We start from the raw sequence: 26,878 nt of genomic DNA, 5'->3' as shown, positions 1-26,878 counted from the left end.
GGATACAGAGAGGGCATTGGAGGAAGGGACTGGCTTTATCAATAATGGAACTGTAATCTTCACTTTCATAATTAAATTAAACCATCCTTAAAGGGCTGAGAATAAAAAATGTGTGGTGGAACGTGTGTGTGTGTGTGTGTGTGTGATGACGCACATTCTACCATATCTCTGTCTTTGCTCACCTCCAATCATCTTTTCTTGCTCTCTTTTTTTTATCTTTCAATTTCTTTCTTTATTCTCGGGCCTCATCTTCATCCCTCCCTGCCTGCTTAGTCTGCCTCCACTCTCTAGTAATGAATATCTATTTCCATCCAGTTTATCACACACACACACACACACACACACACACACACACACACACACACACACACACACACATACACAGGCGGCCGGCCAACCCATACCCCTAGAGGACCATCTCACTCACCCAGCTGTGTCCATCTCTGAAAGTAAGAGAGATGGAGAGAGACACACGGAGAGAGAGAGAGAGAGAGAGAGGGAGAGAGGGAGACAGAGAGAGAGGGAGATAGAGAGAGAGAGATTGATACAGCAGTAGAGGAGCAGAGATGGAGAGATGACTACACACACACACACACACACACAGTGACAGACAGACACCAGACACTAACACATTGACAGCCAGATACAGATACACACACAAATACATCCCCACTACCCCACTCCTTTCACCATTGAATCAGATCACTATTAAACCATTAAACCCTACCGCTGTCAGACTTCCTCATCGGTTGAAAAAGACGATTTTCTCTCATTAGCTCTGAATGTGGCTTCAGCCACTACATTACAGTCATTAGCACTCATATTCTCTCCATTAAACTGCTTCTACACACACACAAACACAAGCAGTCAATTCAACAGTTCAGTTTGAGAACCTGAGCCAAGAGATCAAAGACTGAGGCTTCACTTCAACCATTCTTCCCCACTGTGTACACACACACACACACACACACACACACACACCCACACACACACACACACACACACACACACACACACACACACACACACACACACACACACACACACACACACACACACACACACAGGCTCAGGCACATCCCCAAACACACACAATGGCGTGTGAAAACATGCCTTTGCCCAAATAGCCACACCCTCCCTCTCTCTCTGACACACACACACACACACGCTCTTCACTCTTGTAAATGGTCCCGATTTAAATCCCTATAGGCTAAATGCAAAAACTAAAAAGGTCAACTAAACAGATCTGAGACCACACACACAGAGCACAAAACAGAGATGATCACAGTTCTCTGTGTTCTACCTACAGGCCAACTGGGTGGGTACTGCCTAGATCGTTTAAACTGTCTGATCACCTGCTCCCTTGCTCCCAAACACAGCACAGGGAAATTTACCATAGGATGCACCCAAACAAAAACATATTATGACCTCTGACATTTCAAATTATCGAATCAGATTTCATTATGTATCTGAACTTCCAATGGCACCAAAAGAAGTTTTGAGTACAGTGGGGAGGGGGAAAATGCTTGTTTGTTTTTTTTATTTTCTCATTTCTCTGTGTTAGTTCGCCACTCTTTTATCACTGAAAACAGAATAAATTATTCAGCGCTCTGAAGCTCCCCGAGGACAAGCAGGGCAAAACAAATTCATTTTGGCTGCCTAAACTCTCAGAATGTCAAACAAGCCCACAAAACACACACACCCCCCCCACACACACACACAAGCAAGCAAAACTTCACTAATTAATTCAGCACACTGCAAATTTGCTGAGTTTTGCCCTGTTGGAGACGACTTGAGACCTCATGTTACCTTTGAAGCAAGGGAACATTCCGGAAAATAAATAATAAATAAAATCACAAAGGCCTCATTCAATTCTTCCATCTCCAAAAACCCGACTCAAGTTCCATATTATATTTAGCATCTTTCCTCATTAGAAGCTGAACCCGTCCCAAATGCACAATGGTGGTATTGATTTCCAAAGCCCAGCTTCCATCTTAGAACCGGCTGACTCAGAACAACCCATGGAAACAGACACGGGATGTTCTTTCCACACACAGCACGTCACTACTGCTATCATTAGATCCCGGTTCCTGATGGCTCTAGAACGTCAGTACAGAGGAACCAGGCCAAAAGTGTGACATTTCCCCCCACACGCACTCCACTCCATCTACTTAGCAGGGAGCTCCACGCCTAGTCCATTTCTGTATCCCATAAAGGCCATAACGTTTGACATTTCACAAGGTGATTTTCTTCGCTTGGTTTCAGTCTGGTTCAGTCACTGTTTTGGGCACAATGACATTTGAAGAGAATACAATTGAAGGCTAGGCTATTATATGTGAACACAATGAGAACAATCAGGCTACTGGGGTACATGGTGATCACCCCTCTCACCTATGACCACATCCGCAAGGGTATGTTTAGCATAAGTCTGCTGTCTGCGTGCGTGCATGCGTGTGTGTGTGCGTGCGTGCGAGAGAGGGTGTGTGTATGTGTTGCAGAGAGAGAGATGATGATGAAGATGATGTGTGTGTGTGTGTGTGTGTGTGTGTGTGTGTGTGTGTGTGTGTGTGTGTGTGTGTGTGTGTGTGTGTGACAGACAGAGAGAGAGAGAGAGAGAGAGAAGATGAAGATGAGGTGTGTGTGTGTGTGTCTGTGTGCACACGCTCTGCAGCAAAGCCTGCTGTCCCTGCCTGATTTATGAGTTGGGTGGCACAATGTTCACTGGTCCATCTGCTCGTCCTATGGCATTAAAAAGTGAACAATAAACTTTCTGTCTCTCGTTCCCCCATTTCTCTTCCCCTCTCTCTCTCTCTCTCCCTGTGCGTTAAAGGCGGCGCTGGAAAATGCTAAGCGAGCCTGCGAGCCAGCCGGTAATTAGACACAGGATGCACCAGCACAGAGGGGCTAACTGTCTGCCTATGGGCGTGTAGCATAGACAGAACCACAGAGAGAGAGAGAGAGAGAGAGAGAGAGAGAGAGAGAGAGAGAGAGAGAGAGAGAGAGAGAGAGAGAGAGAGAGAGAGAGAGAGAGAGAGAGAAAGAACACACCACACAGGGGGAAAGAGAGAGGATGGCACAAGTGAGACTGACACACACACACACACACACACACACACACACACACACACACACACACACAAAATCAAGGCACAGTATCACACTACCTCCCACTCCTCTTCTCTCTCATTAGCATTAGTGGAGGGCTACTTCTTCACACTCTGCTCCACAGTTAGAAAAATAAATAATTACAAGAGCAGGAGGGTTTGGAACAGGGCGTTGTTCCATTCCATTTCAGCTGGCCTTCAACATTCTGGAATCGATCTGTTTAGCAGCCAGGAGTCAGCGGACAGTGGACTCGGCCGAATCCTAATGACCTGACAGAGAGTGCCCTGACCTTCAGCTGCAGGCCACACTGCACACTGCAGCACGGGGGATCTGCTTCAGGGGCACTGGACAGCCCAGTAGTATATACAGGTAGCCTACTGACACTAGTAAACAGCCCTTTCTCTGAAAGATTTCTGAAATCAATTCTACCAACTTTCTGTTTTTATATATTTATTTTTTTGATAATCATTCATGTATTCAAGTATTTTACAGATGCTATATCCCTATACAGTCACTCCTGTAGTTTAGGAACACTGATGTTAGCTATATCATTAGTCATAAGCCTATTGCTAAATTGCCTGCACTCTGTAAATCAACACAATGACTGTATGGTCATATGCACATATAACCTTATTAAATGTATACTATGCAGGTTTAGGTATTTTTGGTGAGTTTAGAGCTCTCTTTAGAGTCGCGATGTATTCATATGTTACTTTGCTATTGTAAATAGCAAACTTCTTGCGACATATCCCCGTTACACAATGCAAATGCTTTTGTAGTGGAGGTGAAGGATTAACAACAGGCAAAAACTATCTCCAAAGAGCTATATCTACTGACAAGGTAATGTTTCAGATTCTTGCAGGTTTTGGCGGGGCGCCACTCTTGGAAGTTGCATGGCTGGTTTTCTCAGTAGGGACTCTACATCTATGCTGTATAGCTATGCTAGGTGAACGATTCGCCTATTACAAGTTTGTTGGCTTCATAAAGGTGAAAATCTTGCATAGTGTGCCTTTAAACTTGTAAGTTAATTACATGTGATTAAGTTATGTTGGTGTTCTGCAATGATAACAAGAGCATCCTGCTTTAGACCATATTAACCTGCAGTGTCAGAACAAGTCTGAACTCAGCATGATGTGAGGAGACACACCTCTCCTCCAAGGAAGTCAAAACGCAGAGACGACTTAAGGGACAGTGAAAGCCAGACAATGCATTCCTAAATAAGATCTCTTGGATGTGCCGTTCCAACATGCCGGCACATTCCGGATCAAAAGAGAAGGAGCGGCTTGTGTTTGCGTGTTCAAGCCTGGGGTTGCTCATTTAAATCAATACCCCCACAGAGATGGTTTTACCTCCATTGTTGAACTCTATGTAACAAATCACTTGCACAGATGAATACTGATAGACTTTGCTGCATACTGCGAGTCCATGGACATTCGAATCATATCTGATGTAAAGGTCATGGGGTCACTGCTGTCACTGAGTTCATATCAGGTCAGCCTAGCCAGCTATACTAGCATTAGTGGTGAAGACCTCTTAGCTCTTAGTTGACCTCTCAAGTAAAGAGGAAACATAGAAAGAAAAACACTCTGAAAAAGTACAAATGAAAAGGCAAATATAAATATAATTTCCCATTCTTATCTTTCTTATCTTCAGCTCATCTACACACCTGCCAAATGAAGATTTAATGTCTGTTGTCAACACCAGGTTGTTTACACTCCTCCCAGTGCACCAGTAGTCGGTTGCGTTTAACCCCTTCCTGGTCCAGTGTAAACTCAACTGACCCAATCCCACACAGAGGAAGGCTTCTGGGCCCCAATCCAGCGGTCACTCTTTGCACAAGGTTAATGATGGTCAGGACTCAGTAGGCTGGTTATCAAACAAACCCAGAGAAAGGTGTCCTCTACCAATGCAGTTATCCTTGACTGGAATGCATATTCAATACACAGGCATCTCTGGCTAAAAAAAGAGTAATGCTGAAGTGTAAAAACTAGGTAGGAAGTACCCCGGAGGACCCACTGTGAAATGTGAGGGCAGCGTTCTTCTAGTGACACAGTGGAGTGTTTTTAGGGTTTTACTGTGTTTTTATACTGCTGTTACATGTGGACACACACACACACACACACACACACACACACACACACACACACACACACACACACACACACACACACACAATATGATATAGCATCTAATATAGATACTTCTCAACTAACACAGTTGCACTGAGACAGTGTGATAATTAACGGAAGGTATAAAGTTGCTCTATTGGAGAGCCCCCATGTCCTGCAGAGGAAGAAATGAGTGATAGAGACTGAAGAGTGAAAGAGTGGAGGGGTCACTCACCTGCTTCTCTGTTCTCCGTAGCCCCCTGCTGCTCGTCCAGGCGCAGGTCGCTGAGCAGGTGTTCCAGAATCTTCTGCGGCGTCCCCGAGACCACCACGTACCTGTCGGACACAGCAGAAGAGTTGGAAGAGGAATCGGTCAGGTAGTCCTCCTCGGCCAAGCGCGCAGAGCGCGATCCACAGCTCCACTCTCTCTCCCCCCAGCCCCCTCCTTCCTCTCCCTTCTCTCCCCCTCCTCCTCCTCCTCCTCGTCATCTATGTAGCGAAAGTAGGGGACGTCAAAAGTGCGGACAGCAGGCTCCTGAGGTAAGCTACAGCTGCTGCAGCTCTCGCAAGTGTCACGCTCTTCTTCCTCCTCCTCCTCATCTTCATCATCATCATCATCATCGTCACCACCATCGTCATCCTCCTCGGGCTCGACTAAAGTGGCACGCTTTTCCAGGAGTTGCCTCGTGCTGCCCATGTCCTGGCCCTTCCAGAGGACACCCCCTCCCCCCCTACTGTCACTGCAGCATGACCCAGGCCAAGGCTCCTCTCCCTGGGCTAAGCGGTGCGGCGCTTCCCCTTGAGTGGCGGGCTGAGCTCCAGAGACATGCGCTGCTCGTGCTGTGGCGGCTGCCTCGGACCAGACTGAGCGCGCTCAGAGCCAGCCGGCCGCTCAGAACCTCTGCTCTCCCTGCTCAAGACACTCCCTGTCCTGTCAGTGCTACTGGAGAAGCCCACACACACACACACACTCTCTCTCTACCATTCTCTCTCTGTCACACACACCTCTCTCTCTCTCTCTCTCTATTTCTCTCTTTCACACACACACACAGTACACTTCTTCCAAAGGACTGCTCTGTCCCTGCGGCAAGCACAAACATGCACACCCAAACACGCACGCCACCACACACACAGTCTTCCTGCGGCAACAACAGCCAACACACACACACACACACACAAGATGGCAACGTGATTCTCTCTCTGTCTCTTGCCCTGCAGCTAGAGCATTCACTCCTTCCGTCTCCAATGAATGCAGACACACAACCTCTGTTACCAGCACTCATGCAAATACACTCTCTTCTGGAACAACACTGACACTCCTCGCACGCACACACACAAAACACACACACACACTCACTCACTGTCACATTCATCCCTGTAGCACTGCAGGCTGTGTGTGAACGTGTGTGTGAGTGTATGTATTTGAGTCGTGAGGGAAAGAAAGAGAGAGAAAGGGGGATAGAGAGATAGCCAGGGAAAGAGAGATGCAAATAATTGGAAGAGAGAGAGGTTGAGTGAATGTGATTGAGAGATGGGAGGAAGACTATAGAAATGACTGACAGACAGAGGAAAGAGAAAAGGGATGGATAATGTGAGACAGAGGAGAGAGAGATGAGAAAGGGAGAGGTGAGAAGGAGGGAAAGGTGAGGAGGAGAGAGAGAGAGAGAGAGAGAGAGAGAGAGGCAGGTAGAGAAGAGAATGAATGCTAGAAGCTGAAAAATGGAAAGAGATGGGGAAGGGAGAGAGGAGGGGTAGGGAAGAAGAGAGGGAGTGGACAGAATGGAGAGAGAGAGAAGAGGAGAGGGAGGGGGACAGGAAAAGAGATAGGCAGGAGGAGAGAGAACGGAGAGAGTGTGCGAGAGAGAGAGAGAGAGGGAGAGTGAGAGCAAGAGAGAGAGAGGGAGAGAGACTGGAGGGGATTCTAACCTCTTGTCGCTATCCTCCTCTTTCACCCCTCCCGTAGTCGTGGGCGATGGTCGCTCTGACGACACCCTCTGGAGAACCAGCACATCCTGGCCTCTCTCTTTCAGACACACGCGGACGACACCTTCCCCCTGAGCCTGAGAGAGAGGGAGAAAATTAATGAGACTGTAAGAATGTCTGTGTGTATGTGTGTGTGTGTGTGAGTCAGTGAAAGAAAGAAAGAAAGAAAGAAAGAAAGAAAGAAAGAAAGAAAGAAAGAAAGAAAGAGAGAGACATAAAGAACGATGGATGACAGTCAGAGAAGATGATTACATGCAGAGGAAGACATATGTACATGATTAATAGAAAAACAATAAATAAAAAATAATGCCTCTAAACACACCGTTACTAGGCACAGAACCTCAGACACAAAACAGGATCCTCGCACATAGGAAATAGATAGGGGATATACAGAGAAGCCAAACACACACCGTATGCAAATACTCAAAGAAACACCGCTCAACAGCCTGTCTACACGTTCAGTTCTACACTGAAAGGGTGTGCCCCGAAATCAGGGCACACCAGCACATCTGCTGCTTTGGATGTGGCCCGGTCTGATGAGGGGAGTTCAAGCTTCTTCCTAATTTTCAGGGGGTGAAGCGAGTCATCTCTACAGAGAGCTGGGTTGGCAGAAACGCCGCTCCCACACCCCACACCCCGCACCCCTGCTACATGTCCGGAGGGGGTCAGGCAGGAGGGGAGAGAGAAGGGGAAGGGAGGGGAGGGGAACTCTCAGGTGGAAAAGCAGGCATTCCCTGAAGAGGCAGCAGGCAGAAGCAGAACGCCGTGACCAGAGAGGAGGGATAATGAGTGGAACCGGAGGCAGCCCACTTCAGCCTTTCAGCTGCCTGTGTGTGTGTGTGTGTGTATGTGTGCGTGTGTGTGTGTGTGTGCGTGTGTGTGTATGCGTGTGTGTGTATGTTTGTGTGCACCATTTGTGTTTCCCTTCTCTCATGTCATATTTCTTTTACTTCCTTTCCCCTCCCTTCATTTTTTCTCTCCCCTCTCAATCTCTCTCTCTCTGTTTTACCTCTTCACCTTTTTATCCCCGAATAAAAACACAGAGCACTTCAGACGGTGGCTGACGTTCACCCTCAATCATCTCTTAAGCTGCGGCTCCTTCCTTATAAACCTCCAGGTCATCATCAGAAACCTCCTTGATCCATTATTCTTTTGAGCTTCTCCCAAAAAATATAGATTCAGATAAATCCCCCATATTTCTGCACAGCGCTTTGATGTGGCCTGTCAGTCAGTGCCATGGATCAGGTGTGATCGATACCTGCTTTCATCCTTAAGCTCAATAGAGGTGTGGTGGCTCTGCTTTTGCCAGTTGGCATATGTACACATGCACACATTCAACACACACACACACACACACATCATATATACACACACACAAACACATATACACTCTTAGACACATCTTTAAACACACACACACACACACACACACACACAGGATTTCACATCCTGACTAGGTCCTGACAAGAGGCTTTGATGCCTGAGATGGCAACTGGGGATTTTGGGTATCTGATACCCACCCCAGCGGTGCACCTGGTAGACCAACACAGGTGTAAAGACATACACACCCACACACACAAGTATGTGTATAATACACCAAAACAATAAAAAAAAACACAGACACTCACACTTCTCCTGGAAGTCTAGTCAGATTCCATTAAAAGAAATCACACCTGGAGTGCAAAGTCATTTTAAGTACTACAGCTACAGCTTAAAAAATAAAAAATAGAAAAGCACTAAACGGGAGATCAGAGCCCTGTCTTTTAAATAGCTTTTTATAGAGCATTTAACAGCGCCTGCCGTTTATTATGTGGGCGTGCTGTGCATTCAACAGGGGACCTAGCCAAGCGTGTCAGCGTTTTCCTATTCATGACTCACACCTGAACACCACCTGGTTCAGGTGAATCCGGCATCCGCCTTGATGAGGTCACCTGACACTACAGAGCCCAGGTGTGTTCTGTCTGGTCGAGATGGAAGGACAGATGAGGACAGACAGGTTGAAGCCTGTTTTTTTTTTTTGTTTTTTTATGTTGATGAATGCGGTCTGAAACAAGAGTAGATGATGGACATTGACTGGAACAGGATGTGTCTAAGCCAAAATCTACACTCTGGCTTGACAAAGTCAGATTCTTTTGAATTTAAATGATATTCCTGTTTCAGTCACAGTGGATTTCTGTCCTCCATGGTTGCAATTTGTCAAAAGTTTGACGACAGTCCAAGACACATTACTTAGTTGAAGGAAAAAGAAAAAAACAAAAAAAACAAGAAATCAACATTTTGCAACAGAAACAAGAGATTTACAGTTGTTGCTCCTAGAAAGCTCAGGGCCTTGCACACTGAGAGCAATATTCTTATCCAAGTTAGTCACTAAAGCACATATAGGTGCCGACATGAATTCACCGACACTTTGTCACCTACCAGCATCAGAGATTTAAACTGGAGTCCCCCTGCCCTGCATATATCCCATCAATCCCATCTTCAAGAGCAATCTGATGTGTAGAGTGTGGTACACGGAGTATAATTACAAACATTATATTCATAGCATAACAACATGATTAGAATGTTGCCAACGTTTGATGATGTGATAATGAACTCAAACAACTGCTATGAATGGCAGGCAAGGCAAATTCTAGATCTGTGTGATTTAAATATTTGCAAGTCATTCCAGAATTATATCACTCCTCAAATATTAAAATATGCTAAATTAGCTAAATCAGTAGCGTGCTATAAATCAATCATGCCAGTGCAGAGATCAGTATCTGTCAGTGTTCATGGGAGGGAAAGATGGAGAAATGCAGCACAGCATGGATGGCAGTAGACACAGGACTGAGAAACCTTAGGTCCATCTCAAGTGCTATCTGAGCGGTAACAACTACGAGGCTAAGCTGACCTTAACCCTCCTTCAGTTTTAAAACAGGGGAAGTGCACCCTCACCCAATCATTCACACAAAGAGGGCTTAGAACAAATCTGCTACCAGCCGGCCGCGCTGAAAAGCGCTGCTCACGTAACCCACCAGCAGGATTGTTGGAAATGGGGTGGAGTGCCAGGGGCCTAAAAAATGAAAGCATGACGCAGGCCAGGGTCGCTGGACAGAATGTCCCAGAACCAGACCCTGACCTCTGGTTGTGGAGCACACCCAACCATAACAAAGCTCAGGCGCATACAGTACATACCACAGACACACGCACAAAACTACACACACACACACACACACAATGCAATCTTTGGTTTATGTCATTTCGAGTGCACTGACATTAATATCAACACCCAAGCATAATTCCAAGTTTGCCAAGCAATTCAAACAATCTCAAAGACTTACACACACACAAACACACATAAAATACAATGACCTGCTCAAAGACAATAAGACAGCCCACTTACAGAAGGTTGCAACACATCCTTGCAAACACACACTTACATACTTTCTTTCTTTCTCACACACACACACACACACACACACACTCTGCATCCATGGGCATGACTCCAGGGTAATGTTCCTAAGATCTGACCGCAGAACAAAGGGTCAAGCTCAAAGCCTCTCAAAGTCCTGCAGATTTTTGACTCCTTGTGGCCTACCACTTGACCTTTTACCTGTGCAGAACAGCATTATGGGAGAGAACCAAAGCAGAGTTGCAGGACTTTTTATGTACCATCATTTCTGATTGTACATTAGGCCTACGTTATGTGGTGAGAGAGTATCTGATCCAAGTATGCAAAGATGTCCTTACAACCAGCTAAGTCCCGCTCCTGCTAAAGGTTTATGTAAGGTCAATAGCCCGCAATTAATAGGGAAATGACTGGGCAAAGCAAAGGATTGTGGGAAAGGGACAGGGCAGGACCATTAGCAGTAAAAGATGACTGCCAGGGAAAAACCAGCACCTGCAGGAAGGCCTGTGTGTGTCTGTCTGTGCACAGGATGAACATTCTCACTGAGCACGCTCAGACAAGAGGAAACGCAGAACCCTTCCTCCAGTCAAACATGGGGAGTCTTTGACGAGACCCCTCTCATCCCCACATCCTCCAGCGGAGGTCAGGAGGTAACGGTTTGACGTCACTGCAGGCCGACCCTTACGAGACCCCCAGACACAAATGTTACCTAACAGGGGCTCCGGCTGGCCTAAATTCTCCAGAACGTTCTTAAACATTCCGTGAATAGTATGCGAGGTCCTGCCCCGACGCGATTCGATCTAATCCAAACATTAGACACTTCCCCCCTTTTTCCGACCAACATTAATATGGAGGGGACCACTTTGCAGCCCATCGGGCCTCCAAAGAAACAAGTGTGTGTGTGCGTGTGTGTCTGTGTGTGTCTCGTGTGTGTGTGTGTGTGTGTGTGTGTGTGTGTGTGCGTGTGTGTGTGCGTGTGTGTGCGTGTGTGTCTGTGTGTGTCTGTGTGTGTCTCTGTGTGTGTGTGTGTGTGTGTGTGTGTGTGTGTGTGTGTGTGTGTCTGTGTGTGTGTGTCTGTGTGTGTGTGTCTGTGTGTGTGTGTGTCTGTGTGTGTCTGTGTGTGTGCGTGTGTGTGTGTCTGTGTGTGTCTGTGTGTGTCTGTCTGTGTGTGTGTGTGTGTGTGTGCGTGTGTGTGCGTGTGTGTGTCTGTGTGTGTGTCTGTGTGTGTGCGTGTGTGTCTGTGCGTGTGTGTCTGTGTGTGTGTGTGTGTGTGTGTGTGTGTGTGTGTGTGTGTGTGTGTCTGTGTGTGTGTGTGTGTCTGTGTGTGTCCATACCAGCCTGTGAACTTTCCCTTTCTCTCTCAGCGCCTGGCATGAGAGAGAGAGAGGTTAAAAAAAGTTGTCTCAGCTCTGATGGAACGCATCAATCAGATTGGTTTACCGTTATGCAACGTCGTCAAAACAGCAAAATTAACAAACAGGGCCCCAGAGTGCGCTGGGAAAAAATAAAACGCGGGTGATGTACCTGATAACAACGACAAAAAAAAAAAAAAAACATTTAACTCTCCCAGGGCCTCTTTGCTCTAGACCTTATCCAACAACAACAACCACAGAACCCAACAGCCAATCACAACACAGCTGCAATCACACACACACACATGCACACAGTTACACACACTAGAACATGGCCTTTCATATTATTGCGCAAAATCAACAATTATCCACTCAGTAAAAATATGCTACCGACGATGGTTAAAAGAACACCGTTTTAGACCATATCGTGAGAGCGCAGGGCCAAAACACTCGAAGAAAAGTATGTGACGATTACATAACTTGTTCCCTGCTTTTCGGGTCTAGAACTAGAGTGGTCTGGGGGAGATATGTGGGGGTCGGTCAGGATGTCTGAACAACACAATTCTTCATGTGGTCTGAAGAGAACCAGGAGGACTGAATGCGTGCGGTTTGACAGGCCTGGGAGATGTCCAAGATTTGTCTGCAGAGCAGGACAGTGGGAAAGGAAAGGTCTGTGAACTTGAAGGGGGCCTAATGCTACAGGGATGCTTTAATGTGGAGATGTTCCTGCGGTTCGGATGGTATGGGAATGTGGTTAACGCTAATCCACAGAGGCTGTAAAAGTGTGAGAGCACTCATGCTAGCATTCCTGTGCTCATCTTATGGTTAGCATACGCTAAAAGCCTGTGGAGCACATGGGGTCTTCTAGAGCAGTGTTTTTCAACCACTGTGCCGGGGCACACTAGTGTGCCGTGAGAGAGATCATCAGGCGTGCCGCAGAAAATTACCCAAATGTCACTCACTGGTCCAGAAAAGCAACTGGTTCATCAAAGAATTTATAACCACATGCTCTCATTGATGGTATGATTGCACTATTTGTGGTATGCAGGCATTGTACAACGGGGGCCCCATATCCAGTATTCACAGAATCATCACATATCCAGTTCATAACAACAATTAAATTAGATATAGTCCCCTACAAATGAAACAGAGGGCGCTTGTTTTATTGAGCAGGTCTTGCATAGAAGCCATAAGGCCATATCTGTGTATTATTTGGAGTTTTAGGCTATGGTATGTTTATTTTTTCTTCACACAGGATGTTGGGACGTGCCGTGGGACATTTTAAGTGTCAAAAGTGTGCCGTGGCACAAAAAAGGTTGAAAAACACTGTTCTAGAGCATTCTGATTAACTCTGAAGTATGTGTTTTTCTTTTCTTTTTCAGGGGTGGAGGGTATCAATAGTATAAACAATGGGGTAGATTGGAGAAGGTTCCTTTGCTATTTTCAGACATCCACTGAGACCTACACAGGCCACAACAGAAGCCTAATGAGAGTGTGATAATCTTTGGAGGTTACAGAAACAGGATGACTGGTCTGGTTATCAAAACGCATCTTGGTGTTGTAACCAAGGTTATTATCTGCTACACTGTAATAGCAACAGAAGTAAACATCAGAAGCAGTAGCTCAACTGCTATCCCACGCTCATGTACAGATTATCTTAAATGACACAACTGTGATTCTACGCTTGAGTATAGAGATCTCAAATGTTCCCTGTGCGCTCTCCTATGGGTTTGTGTGTGTCACAAAGACAAATAACGAGGGGTGAGAAGTTGACCACGCTGAGGCTTTAAGACAAAGGAACAGACATGATCACAGCCAGTTCTCACAGTGTGGTCAGTTACCCACCAACACCAAATGAAAACCAGGCCAACACAAGCAGATGAGGGATTCAAGGCCCATGGTCGGCATGTGTGTGTGTGTGTGTGTGTGTGTGTGTGTGTCCCAGCTTAGGCTGCACTAGTTTCTCTCCTTCCTTCCCTCCCTCCCGCAATGCCTCATTCCTCCCTTTTCCTTCCCCTCTTTCCTGTCCTCCTCTCCTCCGTGGTGTGGATGTCGTCCACTCCATTGTCAGGACATTACCTCATAATCCCCGCTTCCCTCCACCACCTGGCCTGGAGTGTAAGCTTTGGACAGGATGAGACTGGACTGCCTAGAGTGATGATGATGTGCTGTTCCAACAGCTTGTACTGCTCCGTGATGTGCACCAAGATTCTTGCATGCTGTGATGTATTGTGATATTGTATGCCATGCTGTTATGTGCTGTTGTTGTGTGTCGTAATACACTATTTGTCAAGCATGTTGTCCTGCCTACCTTTGAGACATTCAGACTGTAAGTTTGTATAGATAGATAGATAGATAGATAGATACTTTATTGATCCCCAGGGGAAATTCAAGGTCTGGTATGGTACCAAGGTATGGTAGGATCGGGTCACAGACTAGCTCAAGTGATGACATACTGCTCCATCAGCCGCTCTGTGTTGTGTGATAATGACTCATTTAATGTGTTATTGTGTAATAATAATATGTTGAGAGTTATTGTGTTCTCATTTATTGTTTATCTTGTGCGGTGTCATGCTGTCCCATGTTGCTGTGGACTGTGCTGAATTGTGCTGTATTGGGTTCATCACAGTGAGGCTGTTTCTGAGAGTTGGTTATGTCTGCCTTGCTTCATAAGCATGTGCTGTGAGGCTGAACTGCCCTGGGATTTTTAGCTTTGTTGTTGTGGGAGCTCTGCAGTGGAACTGGGTCATATACATTTTTATGAACGCCTCACACTAACTGAACCCAGCTTCTGTCTCTATCTTGCTCTCAAGTCAGTTCAGTTTGAGACTTTCTTCTATTAAGTTGCCCAGTATATATTCATCTTGTACATTAGAATCAACTGCATGGTGATGAGATGTCATGCATGTCCACCTTCAGCTTCACCCTTCAGCCAGTACACTGCAGTGGAAAAAGCTTACTGTAAGGTGCTGTACCACCACACACAAAGCTAGCAGGGCCACTGACACTGCGCTAACCCACTGGCCTCCCCCTGACCTGCCCTGGCTAGGTCTCTCCACACAGGAGTTAAGCCTGTTAGCCCATTAGACTGTTACCGTAGCGTCAAAGCTCTCCACTGGAACGCCACACCAGACAGGCAACACTGGAGACAGCTGAGTCCAGGCCTTACTGGTGATGTAGACTGTGGAGGGATCCCATGACTGGCTCAGACAGCCCGCTACAAGTTAGCGGAGTTAGCTCCAGATAGCAGAGTTGGCAGAGTTAGCATTTAAAAAAAAAAAAACTGATTTAAAGTTATAAATAGTAAAGCTGTCTGTCTATTGCGGTGCTAAACAAAATGCTACAAAGTGAACATGTGTAATATCCATTTGCTCGTCACACTCTTCCCATCAGTGATTCTATAACAGTGTGCTGTCACACACTGGAAACTGGACAGGGTTGTCATTGAATTAGTCTGGTTTATTCTTGGAAAAGTCCATCTCATCAGGGTTAGGGGTGGGAGTTAGTGAGTAGGGTGACCACCTGCTAATAATCCCAAGGGGCGACAAGGGGTATGTTTCTGAGGGACAATGTGGGACACTGCCTGGCGCGGCGGTGCCCCCACCTCACGGGCAGACTCACTGATAGCGGTTTACCCATTTCTAGCACATACCACCGTACATGGTATATTAATAATGCCCTCCCCTAAACATGTGTAATTGCTGATGTATCATGAATAGGCCAACCAATGTGTATTTTGTTTTCTAAATAAAGATTCATAATAGCCTACTTTGAACATTCAGTGAATTGACAGATGCACTTCCACTTACGATTTACTTTAGCTAGGCCTATTTCATTTTATTTATTTCTCATTACACAATTAATTCACTTTAATTATAAATGTAAAGAAGGAGCTGTAAAAAACGATAAGGGGGAGGAAGGATGGTGAACTTGCATGTTAGTAAAGGCAGGCGCAGGGAGAAAAAAAAACTGTTCAGTGTTCTGGGTAGCCTAACATTTCAGCCACCACTTGGCCTAGCGTAGGCTACGCGGTGAATAACGATTAGCGTTAGTGAAGATAGCAGATAGCGTTAAACCTCTTTCAAGTAGGCCTATGGCTAATGAAATCTTTGACTCAATCCACAGCAATGAAATGTATGCTTTGAGTGGTAATGATAGGTAGATGTTTGGTAGCCTATTTGTAGGTCCCTCATGATTTCCAGTGAAGATAATCATCATTCAAACACTGCTCAAGTAGCTAAATTAAATGTGTGTAATTGGTTGCGTATGTAACTCTTCTCGACTTAGGCCTATACTTTGTTAAATTTAACATCCCCACAATTTAAATGAGAAAAACATGTTAACAAATTACCTACGACGGACCTTACACCTAGGGAGAGGGGGGTGTAATTTAAGTCATAACTTGTGTTACTAGAGCCCGTCTACGGATTCTCTGGTGTTATGTTGAAACTATTCAATTTGGTGCAACCCGATACATTTTAGTAGCTCGTAAACTTCAACGTGCCAGTTTACGTTAGAACTGAGCTAAGATGGAACTTACGTGCAACTGGCTGCAGGATATAGAGCGACCAAATTTTTTTTGAGCAAGCATTGATTATGCGTGACACAGTCTCAATTTGCGGGACGCATGAATATGGCTTCAAACGCTGTGCGCGCACGCGCTACGCGGGATGGGTGGTCACCCTATTAGTGAGGGTGGTGTCCGCTGCGTTCTCACGGTCAGGGGAAAGGGCTGACAGATCTTCTGGCTGACGTACAGGAGGGCGCTTAGAGGAAAGGAAAGCAGCTCCATGGAAAGCCAACAGGAAGCACTTGTGTTCCTTTCCTGTGTTCCTGAGCACTTACGTATACGTGTATATGTGTGTATATGTATGGTATGTGTGTGTGTGTGTGTGTGTGTGTGTGTGTGTGTGTGTATTCAGCTGTAACCCCTTGTTTCCTCAAACATGCCCTGCGGTAATCTAGCTTGGGCAGGGGGGCCACTAGGCTGCAGTGATGGGGGTCTTATTCCTGGAAAGGAGCGGTGAAAAGACAATACATGGGTATCAGTCAGGAGGAGAAAACATCACGCCCCCTACATCAGGCCAAACAACAAGCAGACTACTAATGACAGGGCTGTTCTGCTATATTTGAAAGAGACACACATCCACAAACAGAGAGAGTGAGAGAGGCAGGGAGGGGGAGAGAGAGAGAGAAAGAGAGAGAAAGAAAGAAAGAAAGAAAGAGAGAGAGAGAGAGAAGAGAGAGAGCAGCATGCATGCACATACGACACAAGATAAAATGTCAGAGCACAAACATGTGCAACACACAAAACACATACAAGGACAAACAAACACACACACACCCTCAAGTCACACACACACACACACACACAGTGGTAGAGGAAAGGGCCTCTTCCTGAGCGTCAGGCCCAAAGCCCCTGGTCTAGAGCCTTAAATCCTGTTAATCGTCACCATGATGGAGCTCATTTGCTCTCAGCCTCCAGCGCACGAAAGGAGAGATAACCAGCCCAGTCTGAACTGCCTATCACGCACACACACACTGGCCAAAAGGAAACAGACTCACCAATCATGTTACGACCCTGCGTCCCCCGCCCACTCACTCACACACCGACACACACACCCATACCAAAGCAAAGCAGCCCCTGTTTGAGTGAGACCCAAGATAATGTTGTTGTGTGTGTGTGTGTCTGCTGCACAGCTGCTTGGCTCTGGTTCGGTCTCAGCAGCAGCCTGGACTTTTATGGCCACAGACACGGAGGCTTACATAACCAAACGCCCTCGGGTGCGGGTCGGGGGCCACACGACTCCTGTTATAGGGGCCATCGGCGCCAACAGTGTGTGTGTGTGTGTGTGTGTGTGTGTGTGTGTGTAGGACCATGAGCACAGTGGTTAACATTGTAATCATTTCTGATTTTATCGACACTTTCAAAAGCGATCAAGGGCTAAGAGAGCTGACGTACGAGTCCCCGGATTTGTGGTCAATCGCCATGGAGAAGGACACTCTGGGGGCGGCAGATTAAAAATATCTCCTATAATAGAGCAGTGGGCCCGAGCTGAAACATCGCTATGACAACAGAGCGAAGGCTCGCCAGGAGCAATGAATGGCAGGAAGGGAGAGACAGAATGCTAGACATTGTGAGGACAGCCAATCAGAGCACTTTATCAGCAACTCGACAGCCAATAAAAAGTCAGCATGTACGCATTTCAGGAGCAAGGTACATGATTAGTGAGATCCTGTATAAACTCCCAATAGATGATTAATGACATCTCCATTCAGCCAGGAAAAGAGTTCATATGAAGATAACACACAACAGGTTATGAAACACTTACAAAGTAGTTAATATGGGATTTCTAGGTCAAACGATGCAACCACTATTCATAACCATTTTCAGAGCCTCTCCATCACTCTGAGAATGCCTGTTGAAGTAGCATCAAGAGCCTAGTTTTTTCACCCAAACCTGCCTAAGCATATCTATTATAAATCCATACAGTCTACACATGAAAGGAATGCACCCAGTCTGACGTATGTACCATTAATGTGTACAATAAAACCATCACCACTCGACTCTACATTTATAGGACTTAGCAGAGGTGTACAGGTGTTCAGCAGCCATAAAGCCAAGTCAAGTAGCAAAAATGGACAAGTAGTGAAAATGAAGCACACTCGCACAGTCGAGCGTTACCATGTGATTAGTCAAACGTGGCTGCACGCCTCTAGGCACAATTGACCTGGCTGCAGCAGAACAACAGGCATCCCCAGACTTGCTGTACGTCTGTGTGTGTGTGTGTGTGTGTGTGCATGTGTGTGTGTGTGTGTGTGTGTGTGCGTGTGTGTGTCTTCTTGTGTGTGCACACACGTGCGCATGCCTTAAAAATTCCTCCCTGTCCAGGAACCCTTCGGGCTGAGTTAGTGCGACCGGGTGCCTTGTTTACACGAGACCAGCCAGGCGGCAAGTCTCTTTCGCTCGCACGCTCGGCGGGACAGTTGAACAGTTCAGCCTCTAACGCACCGCGAGAGTAAGACACGTAACACCCCTCCTGCAACAACTCACGCCAGCCTGCTTCAGCGTGTCTGAGAGCCCCAGACTTCCTGTGTGATGCTAGCAGCAGGTGAAACAGGAGAAGGAGGAATCCCTTTGAAGCAGAGCGCCAATTCAAGCTTGTGGCGTCATGTCGTACACGGTTTTGTTTGTTTGTACAATTAGTACATTATCATAATAAACAAAAGAGAATTCAAAATATTAGGATTCAGCTTACTTTTTGGACCTCCATATAAGATTATATATATATATAAGAAGAAAAAAAACATTCCCACATTTAGATGTGCACACAAGTGAACACTAGCAGTGCGATAAACACCTATAACATCACTTGAAATGCAAATGACATGGAATTATCATTAGATAATAACAAACGTAACAAGATAAGCAGGGTCTGTTACCACAGCAACAGGTGCCACCACGGAGATGGAGAAATGGTGATTAGAGCAAGCGACGGATAGGAGGAATAAAAAGAGAAAAAAAAAAAAGAGAGACAGAGAGGAGAGATGGATGGAGAGAGCGAGGTTCGAAAGGGTACTCACCGGTGCAGTCCGGTCGGGCAGGCGGTAGTTGTGGTTCTGGAGGAAGCGGCAGCCGTCCTTAGCGAGCCGCTGGACCATCTCCAGACGGGAGAGCTCGTCGGGTGGCCGCAGACCGCACACCCCCCCCTGCTGCAGCACCGGGGGCACAGAGAACAGGTACTTCAGCCCGCAGTCCCATGACATGGTCCCCATCTTTACCTCTCCACCCAGAGAAATCCAATCCCAAAACTAAACCAATCTCAACACCACCCCCAAAAAAAACTCAATTCCTGGAGACACCCAAGCAAAGCAGCTGAACCCCTGTAAACCCCAAAACAAAATGACTTAAAACCTCCCGAAAAGAACTCCAAATAAAGCAGTCCAATCTCCAGAGATAAAAATCAAAACAAAAGTATTCAACACCATCGCACACACACACAGCAAAGAGTTGGCAGAGAGAGAGGGCATCAGTCTCCTGCCAAAAACAGTGTGGTGAGAGTGATGAAGAATTGGACCTTCTAAGTGCGGTCTCCCAAGGTGTCTCTATAACTGACTCCTCATGTGAGTGAGTGTGTGTGAGTGAGAGAGAGAGGGTGTGCGGGTGTGTGATCTCCTCCCTCTAGTTTCCTTCTCTCCTCCTCGTCCCTCTGCCACACACACACACACACACACACAGCATATGAAGGGGGGGGGCATGTGTAAGTGTAAGTAGCAGAAGTGTGCCTGGATGTGTGTGTGTGTGTGTGTGTGTAAGTTGATAGCTCCTCCTCTACACAGAGGGGAGGGAGAGGAGTAGATATTAAAGCTTGGCTAAGAGTCTATGAGAGGAGTATGACAACATCTATTATACAAGAGAGAACAGAGAGAAGGGAGAAAGGGAGAGGGGGATACAGTGGAAGAAAAGAGAGAGTGGAGGAGTGGTGAAAGGAGAAAGGAAAGATAGGAGGAAGAGAGAGCAAAGCTGAAAAGAAAGACTGAGTGAGAGATACTGAGAGAAAATGAAAGGGCAAGAAGGAAACAGAAAGAAGAGAGGTCTGGAGGTACATGTAGCTACTCCCCCTCCCTTTGTATGAGGCCTGGAAGGGGAAACTCCAGGACAGTTTTTTCTCTTCCTTGATGCTAGTCTGTTCCAGTTGGTGGTGTGTGTGTGTGTGTGTGTGTGTGTGTGTGTGTGTGTTTTCTGTACAATCAGCAACATCAGCAACAGGTGTGTGTACAGTCTACCGTCTACAGAAGTTTAAGCATGTGAAATCCGACAATCAGTGTGTGTGTGTGTGTGTGTGTGTGTGTGTGTGTGTGTGTGGTAGCAAGTACTGTAGCAGGGTGAAGACTGCACATGATTGGCTCACAGAGCTTATGTGGGCCATATATGATCTCACATGTATTTGATTTTCTTGGCTGAAGCTACACTGGACTACATCAGTAGGTCTGAGCTTTATACAGCTCCTTTGATGTAGATATGAGTCCATATGAAGATACGGTTAATCTTCCACCACACACACACACACACACACACACACACACACACACACACACACTTATCGTATGGTTGGGGACCTAAACAGAGTGAACTGGGAACTGGACCTCTGGTGTACTGGACTATCAGCTATCAGCCAGCACAGGCTGGTCATGGGTTTTGTTTATTTACCCTGTGTCGTGGTGCCATTTGCCCAGAGTGGAGGACTTCCTGTGAGGTAAATAAATCCCATGGTGCCACAGGAACAATGAGGTGGGGAGATAGGGGGGCAGTTAGGAAAGGATAACACATTAAAGGCCATGACTGAAAAATCCCCAAGCATACCAGAGGGAAGAGAGAGCTCATAAGCGTCCATCTCTGGGCTTTAGTGGACTCTACTGGGCTAAGCTACCTCAGAGAGAGGGAGAGAGGGAGAGAGGGTGGATAGGAAAGGGTAGATGAGTCTCTATGAGAGGAGGAAAACAGCATCTATAATACAATAGCAGAGGAAACACACAGAGAGAAAACATGAAAGAAACATGACAAAAAAAGAAAGAAAGACAAGACAGAAAAAGAGAAAGAAAGAAAGAAAGAAAGAAAGAAAGAAAGAAAGAAAGAAAGAAAGAAAATTGACCCAATGGTAAACCTCAGAAAGTAGAGAGGACTCCTCACAGTGGGCCACACACACACACACACACACACACACACACACAGAGGCAAACATGGCATGAATATGTCATGCTGCCCATGTCTGCTTGTGCTCTTCACCAGCGCTGCTGTGCTCACGGTGGGGCCTTTTCAAATATTCATCTGCCACACGCTGCTCACTTAAAAAGCAAAAGTGCTGATATATGACTCAGGAAGGACACACAGCCACCGCACAGAAAGAAAAAGAAAAAGAAGAAAGTAAGAGACAAACAGACATAGTGGCACTCTAGGTTAAGTACGTTGCTGTGTGTGTGTGTGTGTGTGTGTGTGTGTGTGTGTGTGTGTGTGTGTGTGTGCGTATATACTGTATACATATACACAGTACTGTGCAAAGGTCTTAGGCACCTTACATGTTTTGCTTTCTTTTTAGAGTATTTCTCACTCTCACTCTTAATTCACAGTATTTAAATACAGATAAAATGTAGTTTTTGTTTTGATACCAGTCCAATTTCAGTCTCAAACTGCCAATGGACAGTCTCAGCTGCTGACTTGACCTTAACTCACCCTAAAACTGCCACTGCCGTGTCAAGAGCATTTTGGCAGGGCACAAAGTGGAGGAGCCGCCTGAAACATACTGTACATCTCCGGTGACCCTCTTCATTGTATTCCCAGGTGGGAATAGAGGGTCAGCTTGCCTCATCAAGAATCTTTGAATAGAAATCTTTGGCCATGCTTTTTCCAATTTAGGTGAGCAATGAACTCTTCCAGCTGTAGCTTTTCAATGAGATCTTTGATTTGTCAGTGTCGTCATCTCCTTCACACTTCTGATACCGATGCGTCAGAGCCAGAACCAGTACCAACCAGTTCCAGCTTCCCCCTTGTGAGACTGGTCATTATAACACTGCAAAAACATCCAGTCAAATAGATGCAAAAGACTAGAGCCTGAACCAGAAGGCCAGAAAAATCTGTCTATCTTCTGGTTGAATTCTAGTGAAAACTATAAAAAGATAAACATATATGGTAATCATATTGTTGCTAAAACAACTAATCTAATGGGTGCCTAAAACGTTTGCACAGTACTGTGTGTGTGTGTGTGTGTGTGTGTGTGTGTGTATGTGTGTGTGTGTGAGAATGACGAGCAGACAGCGTGGGCTGCTGACCTGGTCCAGCCCCTCTGGTGTGGGAGACAGACAGACTGCCAGGCAGGCTCAGGCCTGTTATTACATGCAGGCAGTCATTACCTGCAGCGGCAGCGCCTGTGACGAGAGTGCCGTCCTGAGGCTTTACGGTTACATCCTGCTCCCAAAACACACTCTCACACACACACACACACACACACACACACACACACATATATCTAATACACACAAAAACACACACAACCACAAATAAACCCATTCACTTAAAAAAAACACACATACACACAAACAAATACACCTACACACACCACACAAACACAATACACTCTGGGCTCCTCTCCATACTCAAGGGCTGCTAGCACTGTAAGGAGTCTACAGAGACTCCCTTCTGTCACAATGTAGAGAAGGGAGCCAAATCTGACTACAGGCAACAACAAAATTACAGACACACCTGCACCCACACACAAACAGATACACACGTACGCACTGACACACACAGACAAAACATCAAAAAAGGTACACATCAGACCACACATACCAAAATAATCTTCATGCAGACATGCATGCAAACACATACTCATAAATAAAAAATTAACACAAATACACAAAAGCAGTTACTGTACACTAATGTGCACAGATATAAACACACACACACACACACACACACACACACCTTTCTGCATTACAACCACCCCCCACCTTCCCGCTCTCGGACTTGTTTACTAAGAAAACACCCATGATAACAACTCTCTCAGGCCCTGTTTCAACCCCAAACCCTACCAAGAATACCCCAGTGCACTTCCTGCTCATGTCCCCCCTCACACCCCAACACACAGCCCCCTACCCACTACTCATTTCCTCCTCAGAGGCCCTCGTTAGAGGCCGCGTAAATAAATACACAAAAACATGACACTGGACGGTGCTTTTTTTTCAACACAGAAATGGGACATGAGTCAAACTGTTGATTTGGTTACATAAGAATGTGTGTGTGTGTGTTGTGTGTGTGTGTGTGTGTGTGTGTGTGTGTGTGTGTGTGTGTGTGTCAGGAGTTTCTCGTAACCCCAGCAGGGTGTGTGTGTGTGTGGGGTGTTCTGTGTTCCAGAGCACCATAGGTTCCGTGTTCCCAGGCTTCTGTTGCTGACGATGGCACAGCTGATAAATAATTAAGATAGAGCAAAGAGGTTTCCCCTGTTTGAAGACATGCCAAGAGACCCACTCTGTCCCTCTCCATCTCCCTCCATCTCCCTCTCTCTCTCCCTCCCCTTGGTCTGGACATACACAAATATCCCTCTCTATCGCTCTATCTCTCATTTCTCTCTCATGCTCTGTCTGTCTCTCATTCACTCCATCTCTCTCTCCCTTTCTTCCTCCTACTTGCTCTTTTGCAGTCACTCATTGCCCTCCTCCCCTCTTTCTTTGACCTCCCTAACCCACCTTCTTTTCATCCCTTTCTCTTCTCCCCTAGCACCTGAAGCCATGACCTTCCTCTCCAAAAACCTCTTCCTCCTCCTTATCGTTCCACTTTCGCTCACTGCTTTCTCATCTCCTCTGATCAATGCTTTCTCATCTCTCTCTTTCTCTCTCTCCCCCCTCCCTCCATTCCTCTCTCTCTCCCCCTCCCTCCCTCTCTCCTTACCACTCATCTCATCTCTTTTTAAAAACACTCAAAGTACAAAAGACACAAACAGGGCTTTATCCAAACAAGCAGGCAAACATGGACACACACAAACACGTGTGTGTGTGTGTGTGTGTACGCGACAAGTGCCCACGTGCAAGCTTAAGGTACATGGACGCATCTCGGGATCTTAATTTAGCCAGAGCTCTTGTCATAATGTTAGTGTTGCCGAGTACAGGCAATGTGAAGCAGGGACTTGCATTGTTCCCCCGTGTTGTTGAATCATTTAAAGACATTTTCCTTTCTGTAGGAAGCATAAATGTTACTCTTCCTTTTCCCCATCACTCCCTCTCTCTCTCCCCGTGCCTCCTCCACCCTTTCTTTCCTCCATCCTGCTTTTTTCTTTCACATGTTCTCTTTTTCTGTCTTGCTCTTTTCCCTCATGTCCACTTACAGTCTCTTTCTTTCCTCCTCCCTAATCCCTCTCTCCCATCCTCTCACATACTCCTTCTCATTCTCATTCTCTCTCTCTTGCTCTCCATTTTGGGTCATTATGCGTCAAATCAGACAGAATCCAGGAAAATGTTAAAAATCATTTACTCCCTCAGAAATGTGTCTTGGAGGTCATGTTAGAGCATTACTATCTTTAAAAGTTTTATTCCTAGCCTACCCAAACTTAGTAGGATGGATGTCAAACCCAATCAGCATGCTGTACAAACTTTTAATGGTTTGGTCAAACTGAAAACACATTTGTCTTCTGTCCTATAAAGTTTGGGTTGGCTATAAACAGTAATTTTCATGATATTAATGCCCAAACATTGCTTCAGGCTGTAAAGCTGAGGTAATATCAAGGGCTGAAAAAATGAAAAGATATAAGCTTTGATCAGAAAATGTTTTACAGGCCTTGGTTTTGGGACTCATTCATGATATAGACAAGGTCACCATACAATCTGACACAGTCCAGCAACAACCTTTTCTGATTTCACACAGAATGACCCTTTTGGATACTCTGCTGCAGATACACTTGTATCTCCTTTTCAAAACGCCTCTGTCCCACTTTCCTAGTGATTATCACGAGTAAACATGGACTGAGTGTGTGCCAATCAGGGTTGTAGGGTAAAGATTACATTCACTGCCAGATGAAAGAAATCGCTTGTGAATACTGAATACCCTCCAACCTCCGGGCAAGGTCACATTTTGCAAGTTTGTCTTCAAAATGACAGTTTAGAGATAAGCTCACTAGGTGGATACATTTTGCGCGGTCAAAATGTTGAGATAGGCCTCCTCTGTTCAAGGGCAGGTATGTTGGTGTCAACTCCAATCAACATCCCTGAATAACATTGGTCTCAACCATAGAAAACTACAGAAAACTGACCAAACTCTTCAATCACGCACTCCAGAGTGTGTGTGTGTGTGTGTGTGTGTGTGTGTGTGTGTGTGTGTGTGTGTGTGTGTGTGTGTGTGTGTCTCTTACTTTGGCCTGGACGTCACTGCTTTTGGGGGTCTCCTGTGGAGAGCTCTCAGCAGACTCGGAGGAATCCTCTTCGGACACTGCAGACAAACCAACAAGCAGTTACCCCTCACACACATCATCAGAAATCATATCTACAGCAAAGAGTGCCCTCAATAATTATCAAACAAGACATTTTCAATTCAATTTAATTCAATCTTTATTTCAGGCCCACACAGGTCCATAGCACATAAAATACTATACATAAATAAAATAAAATCATCTAATATCAAGCACTCTCAAGTACAAACTCAGGACAGATTATCCTTTTTACATTATACATTACATTATACTGTTTTCCTACTTTTCCTAGTTTGTACAGCATGCATATTAAGAAGATATTGTATGGAATCTTTAGTAGTAGTATTTGACATGTAAGATCATCCGAAACATGCTTACTTGACTTTCTTGCCTTCCGAGCAAGTGCTGCTGCCAGCTCATTTTGGACCTGTGGAAGTACAGGGAGATGCTTCTTACCTCAAACAAAATGAGTTTTTAAACTCCAAAAGTTGGGTTGAGTTTTTAAAGATTTCATAGAGGATGGAGAGGAGACGGACACCTTGATAAGCTGATAAGCTATACTGCAGGTGAAGCTATTTTGCAAGCACAACTTAAGAGCAAGAGACCTGAAAAGTGCAACAGTGCTTGCTCCATGGTACAACCAATTTATTAATAAACTGACGACCAAGACGCAGGATTGCTGATAAATTGGTTGCACCGTGGAGCAAGCAGTGTTGTGTTTTTCTATTATCTTGCTATTAAGTTCTTAAAAGTTTAAAATGACCGAGCCATGAATATAAAGGCCTTTTTAACTATCTAAAAAGAGGGTGCTTGGAGTTTGTCTTGTTTTGGAAAACACCAGTTCTGGTTCAGACCTGGGCCACTTCTGGGCCAGGTGCTTCATACTAGAGAGAATGTGGAACAGTGAAGCTTCTTCAGGGCCATTCAGCTGCTTTCAGCCCTTTTCTTCACATTGGGACCAAAGACCAAAACGCTACACTCCCAACATTT

At 45.7% G+C, this 26,878-nt stretch overlaps 1 protein-coding gene across 3 annotated transcripts in view; it reads right to left on the bottom strand.

Moving 5' to 3' along the window:
* rapgef5a (Rap guanine nucleotide exchange factor (GEF) 5a) overlaps nt 1–26,878 on the bottom strand; it is a 71,932-nt gene that overhangs the window by 17,520 nt on the left and 27,534 nt on the right. For 2 of the 3 annotated variants that reach the window (XM_048229411.1, XM_048229412.1), the window contains exons 7-11: nt 26,267–26,315; nt 25,832–25,908; nt 19,521–19,649; nt 7,140–7,273; nt 5,449–5,549 (exon numbers count right to left, since the gene is read on the bottom strand). In XM_048229411.1, the coding sequence (XP_048085368.1) occupies nt 5,449–5,549; nt 7,140–7,273; nt 19,521–19,649; nt 25,832–25,908; nt 26,267–26,315 (490 nt within the window). Of the gene's footprint in view, nt 1–5,448; nt 5,550–7,139; nt 7,274–9,614; nt 9,698–19,520; nt 19,650–25,831; nt 25,909–26,266; nt 26,316–26,878 lie in introns of those variants that run through there. The other variant, XM_048229413.1, reaches the window with a different exon arrangement.

Source organism: Alosa alosa, chromosome 20 (genome assembly GCF_017589495.1).
Source record: "Alosa alosa isolate M-15738 ecotype Scorff River chromosome 20, AALO_Geno_1.1, whole genome shotgun sequence".
Lineage (NCBI taxonomy): Eukaryota > Metazoa > Chordata > Actinopteri > Clupeiformes > Clupeidae > Alosa > Alosa alosa.
The sequence above is the reverse complement of the archived record's forward strand: the minus strand, read 5'-3'. Positions and strand labels throughout refer to the sequence as shown.